Raw genomic sequence first — 6,480 nt, 5'->3', positions numbered from 1 at the left:
ATCATATGGAATTATATTTCTGCCCAAAGTTTTATAACTTGTATTCAATTGAAGTCTTAGCCACTAGATTCTGTGAGAGAGAAATGATAGTTAATTAGTTAGAGATTTGGTTGGAACGGCATGCATCATTCTCTTGTAAACAAATTTTTCAAGATTACATCATTGAGATTATAAACACATAAAAAAGTTAATTACAATTAAAGACTTTGTTAAATTATCCATTGAAGCTGTACTCTCTGATTTTTTACAATGAAGCAAAGCTACAGATTTGTACTTGATTGATTCTCCTATACATATCTCTAAATGTATTTACACAGCATGACTCAAAACCACGACGAAACAAAGCCTCCTTCTAAGCAATGGGTTTGTCAAAAAGCTTAACATCCATGTTCACATTCTAATACTTCTTTCCTCCTATTTGCTATCATAAACCAGGTTCATGAGCCCAAAAAGCATCTGAATCCGGACAAAAAGAGAGAAAAATCTTGGATTTCTCTATTTGCTATGTGCCAATTGACAAAGCGAGCTTGTATCGACTTGAACAGAAAAAGGATGACCAGAAAAAGACAGCATTTATCATCTTCCCTGCAAGATCATATCCAAACTTGAAAACAAGGACCAACATAAAATATACTAGAAGCAAAGCAGAAAGCCCATCTAAAAGCAGTTTCTCAAAGGAATAAATAAATAGAGTTATTAAAATTTTTCTTTTTTCATCACAAAGACACTGCTTTATCTGTGATAACTCAAAACTCCAGGAACAAAAAATTATGAGGGGCATCCAGCAGTTATTGGCAAGTGGTGGGCTACTGGAAAGAAATAGATAGAAGCTACAAACCCAAATTACCTAAAGTGGATGGGACCTTGGAAATTTGGCATCTCAAGTATTGCTCTATGTTAAAATGTCTATAGTGGACAAATGAAGATGGCACCAATTTACTCAGACCATGCTTACATCAGTACTGTCATAAGCTTACATCTTAGGATTATGCTTTATCTATTAGAACATGTTGTTCATTGGAACCTATATAAATTTTGAAATACCATCCTTCTTTTCCAGAACAAAAAATAAAGCATACTCAAAGTTGTTAGCTATTTTCATTTTTTTTAGTAGATAACATTCTGTCGGTGAAGGTTCTTTACTTGTAGAAAACAACAAATTAAATGCACACAAATTGAGGATTCACCCAAAATTCAAGAATTATGAACATAGAAATCCTATAGGTGTTGACAAAACAACAAAATCAATGTGCTAATGAATTGTAAGTTGAACAAGCATCAAAATATAGCCAAAAGTGCCTCATCCAAGAACAGTGTGCCTAACATTTTCGCAATTTAATCTTTATAGTAGATACAACACATAAATAAAATGCAAAACATTACATAGGCATTCAATCAAGCATGTGGTGTGCAATGCTGAAGAAGCCCTTCATGGACATACAAACTGAGACCAAGAGATTCAGGCAAACAACACTTGATTTGATTTTCATTTTTAGCATTCAGCAACAATCGTTACAAATCAGTAACAAGTAATCCCTAATCACACTAAACCTGAAATCAATAAAGCTAAACAAAAATTTCAGTAATGATTTGATTTCTATTTTTAGCAGCAGCAAGAAAATTTCAACAAAAGCTTCAGGAATTAAAAAAAGAGCAACAGCACAAAATCAATTATTTGATTTTCCATTAACCCAGTCACAGTTTCACATTCAAAAATCAACAAGGTCACATTCAAAAGCCAACAACAGGGCATAAAAGGAAGAGAAGAACCGAAGTGAAGGCAGTGCCGCTAAACTTCGACGACGACATGGACGGCGCCCGGCGAGACGACAGCGAGTGGCAACACAGCGGCGAGCTGCTCCAAGTTCGAGAGAATCCAGTGAGGACGGGGACAGGGGGAAGGAGGACGCCGAACTACGAGAGAGGAAGCAGAGGCGCCGACAGCACGGACGGCGGCGGCACCGCGACAGAACAGTTGCAGGGAGAACTTAGGGTTTTGGTAGGGTGAGTTTGGAAGGTGCTATGGGTTCAGACTTCAGGTGATAGTGATATATGATTCACGTATTGGGGAAGGAAATGGGCGGGTGTTACTTGTTAGGGGAAAGGGGTGGGTTTGGAAAGTGGACCAGATTATTTTTCAAATCGGTTTTTTATTGAACCGGTTAGACCGATCGGTCTGGCCGGATTTTAGAATATTAAAATTGGTTTTAATTTGGTTAATTAAAAAATTTTAAAAAAATCGGTTCACTAAAAACGTCCAATAATATAATGCCACGTAGGCATCTTTATAAAAAGTCATTTTTAGTAACTTTATGGGAGCATCCCCTTTGCCAAAAAGAAGCCTTGCACATAGCTTAAGTTTGGTATGTGTAACAATTCAAATTTTAAACAAGGGATTTCCTAAGCTTTATACGTTAAGATTCACAAAATTCAAGTGACTTGGTTAAATTTAGTTTAACGAGTTAATTTTGAATACGTAGAAAAATAAATAATAAATATTTAGTGATAATAATAATAATATTTTAGTATATTAATATTTTATTAATATATTTTGATGATTTATTCTTATAATTTTCACAGTTCTTTATTTTCAGCCATTTTATGTTTTTTTTTATATATAATCTTGAGAATTATTTCTTTCTTTTTTTTTGTACATGATGTTTAAAAAAAACGAGAAACAAAAATTGAAGTTTGATAGTTGGTAAGTTTTTTAAGACTTGACTGTTTAATTTTAAAACTCTAAAAAAGATTTTAAACTGATTAAAATTTTCGTTTCTTCTTCTTTACAACCGTACTAATTTTGGTAAAGTCGGAATTTTCTTTTTTGAACTTACAATTCGATTATCTGTATATCGTGGTTTAAACGTTGTTTTGATTAAAAATTTAAAACTAAGAAGACCGTGAGTTAAAGATCATTAAAAGAATTAGTTTCTGTAAACTAATTTTGAAAAGTAAGGTTTGATAAATTAAATATGTAGGATATTTTGTTAATTATTTAATTTTAATTTCTCAGTAAGATTATATTAAAACTAAATGAAATTTTTTGGATTTAAATATAACACTTTATATCTTACGGACTAAAACAAATTTACATTTAAATATAAAAGACCAATTTAATACTTTATCCTAAAATTAAAAAAACAAAAGTAAAAGAAAGGATAAACCATAAACCATAAAATAATATGAACAATCCAAGTTGGATCCAGTATCTTATCTACGTTAACAACTTAGCATATCTTTCAAAGTATATCCGATCATTATTGCTCAAGATTTTAATAAATTTCTCAAAATTTCACGAGAGAAAACAAATCTGATAATTATTACTTTAATTTATTGATATTTTATTTTTAATATTATTCTAAATATAATAATAAATTAAATAAATAACTCAATTGAATAATATAACTTATGATATAAATTATTATATTAAAAACTAATTTAAATAATTTAATATTTATTCTAATTCAATCAAATAATTGATATATTAGATAAATTATTAAAAATATTCGACTATTTATATTAGACTAAATGAAGTAATATTCGAATAATTATAATTTTTTAAATTTTACAATTTTTTTTAACGTTGATAGATTTATTGGTTTAAAGTATGTTATAATATTTTTTTTATTTTAAAATAGATAATAAAAATTTTACTAAGAAGAGATAGGTTATAAATTTTACTTATCTTTGATGCATAAACAACATTGTATATAATTTACTGATAATCCCTATAAAAAGAGAGGTAAGTAAAAAAGACAAACAAAAAAATACACAACAATCTTTATCGATATTATTTAATTTTATCACTCAGTCGTCTAAATTAAAAATGAAATTAAACATATAAGAGATATAATTTAAATATTAAAAAGATCAACATGTGAAGATTTATGATAAATTAACTTGTATGGAATAAAAATGATAAATTTTATGATAAAATTAAAAAAAATGGAAATAAAATCAAAGAAATAGAATAGATAGTAATAACGAATAATAATATTTTATACTTTATAAAAGAATTAAAGTGTAAAAATAGTGCATCATAGGAGAAAAAAAATAGTATTACCAAATGAAAGAGTAATAATTGATAAAAAATGATATTTTCTTCGGACTTATATGAATTTTTATAATGAAAAAGTTATGTAATATTGAAATAGATAAAATAAAAAAGGAAGGAATAAAATTATGTTTTTTTAATAAATTAAAGAAATATTTATGATTATAAAATTTATAGTGGGTATATAACTATTAAAAAATAAATGGCAAGAAAATATTAATTGAAATATTTTTATTTGACATTAAAATAAAAAATATAAACATTGAATAAAAATCTAAAATTTAAAATTAAAATATTTAAGATTAAGGAAGAAAATAAAGAAAAATTTTTGGTAAACAACAACTCAAACATTAACATGACAATAAATTAAATCAAATGACACATATTTGAATTAATTAAATTAAATAATTGATATAATAACTTAAATATAATTGTTTGGCTCAATAAAATAAGTTAAATAAATAAAAAATATCTTATAAATATATTTTGTAAAAGTTATTAATTAAAATACATAAGATAAAAAAATTAATACAAATTAAAATAAAATTAATTAATTTATTCGAGTTAGATTAATATAATTGATTAGTTATAGTTAATGTGATAAAAAATATTAAATAATTTAATATTTATCTCAATTAAATTAAATAAATAATTAATTATAATATTTTTAAAAATTATTAATTAAAATATATTAAACAAAAGATTAATACAAATTAAAACAAAATTAATTAATTTATTTAAGTTAAATCAAATAAATAATATAATTGATTAGTTATAATTAATATAATAAAATAAAATATTAAATAATTTAATATTTATCTAAATCAAATTAATTAAATAATTAATTAATTAATGTATCTAAATGAATCAAATAAATTAAAAAATATCTTTAAAAATATGTCACATCAATTATATTATTAATTAAAAAAATTTGATTTTAATAATATATAATAGATAATAGATTGCAAAATTTTTCAAGGCCTTATATAAAAGGTGGCGGCTGTGTTATTGCCATATTTACTAATCATCATTCTTATTTCACACAAATAAACACATACAATGGATGAAGAAGCCTATTCCTCTTCCTCTTCCTCTTCACCTGTCAACCCTTCTTTCTCAATTGCTTCTTCAAAAAGTGACAAATTCTATGTGAAAGTGTACATGGAAGGCAATCCAATTGGCAGAAAACTCAATCTTTTAGCTCATGATAGCTACCGAGGATTGGTTAAGGCTCTTGAACATATGTTTAAAACTACCATACTCTGTAATCAACTATATTCTTATGCCTCTAATTTTTTTTTAATTAACATTTTTTCCTAATTAAAATTAACAATGGTATAATGTTTTGTTTGTTTTAAATAGTGGCAACTGAGTTAGATGCAGTACAAGCAGAGAGGTGCCATGTGCTAACTTATGAGGATGGAGAACGGGATTTGATTATGGTTAGAAATGTGTCTTGGGAGTAAGTTAACATTATATTATTAATATTAGGGGTTAATAGTAAAATTAGTTTATAAAAAATAAGGTATTCTTTAAATTTATTTTTAAAAGATTTTTTTAATTAATTTAATTTATTAAAAATTAAAATTTAATTATATTTTTCTTCTAGTCACTCTATTAATAATTTTTTTCAAAAATTAATGTTCTAAATTAATTGCAACATCCTTACTATTAGAATGTCACGCTTTCGGCTGCGCCATTCTGATAACGAGAAGTATTACGACGACTTCATATATTTAATAATCAAATAAGAGCCTTTAACTCGAATATACATGTTTTTACAGTCACGATTCCTATTCCTCTTATAGAATATAATAACAAAGGCGAGGAAAAGTCTATATCATATGTATACAAACAAAAACAACATATCTAAAAACTTAACAAAAACTCCACAAGCTTCTTCGTCCGTCCTGAAAAAATAAAACTGTAGGGGGTGAGAACATCGTCTTCGAAAGAGTTCTCAGTAGGGTTTAAGAATTGTCATAAGAAGATACGTATAAAGAGAAGAATTGATTTCAAGACAGTGATTATCGTTTGTCCTATGAATCTTTGAAAAAAAAATGGCTAATCATCCAAAACCTTTTCAAAAACCAATATTTAATTATTCAGAAAATTCAAAAGCTGTTTTTTCTTATAAGAAAATCTTAATCAGTTTCCTAGAATGTATGAATGACCAATCTATTCCAAATATAAGTTCATTAAATCTATGCTGAACCAGCTTGATTTTTCATACTTTTCTAAAACCTCAATCAGAAACCAATCACGGCCCCCAACTCAAGCAACTTAATCAAATCTTCACATTAGAAAAACAACCCTTAGCTTCACCACCACCAACATGAGGGATCTCTCAGTTGCGCACACATAGAAAACAAACAAGAAAAACACAGATAGTTTACAAATACAACAAATAGGGCAAATAGCAGATA

General features: G+C 26.7%; 1 protein-coding gene across 1 annotated transcript; it reads left to right on the top strand.

Moving 5' to 3' along the window:
- The first annotated feature begins 5,113 nt into the window (after positions 1-5,113).
- On the top strand, positions 5,114-5,520 carry LOC112778153 (auxin-responsive protein IAA20-like). Its single transcript, XM_025822506.2, has 2 exons — positions 5,114-5,318; positions 5,417-5,520. The coding sequence occupies exons 1-2, from the start codon at positions 5,114-5,116 to the stop codon at positions 5,518-5,520; spliced, it is 309 nt and encodes a 102-aa protein (XP_025678291.2).
- Positions 5,521-6,480: the final 960 nt, after the last annotated feature.

The sequence above is a fragment of the Arachis hypogaea genome, chromosome 19 (genome assembly GCF_003086295.3).
Source record: "Arachis hypogaea cultivar Tifrunner chromosome 19, arahy.Tifrunner.gnm2.J5K5, whole genome shotgun sequence".
NCBI lineage: Eukaryota > Viridiplantae > Streptophyta > Magnoliopsida > Fabales > Fabaceae > Arachis > Arachis hypogaea.
This window is presented reverse-complemented; position numbering and strand designations above follow the sequence as displayed.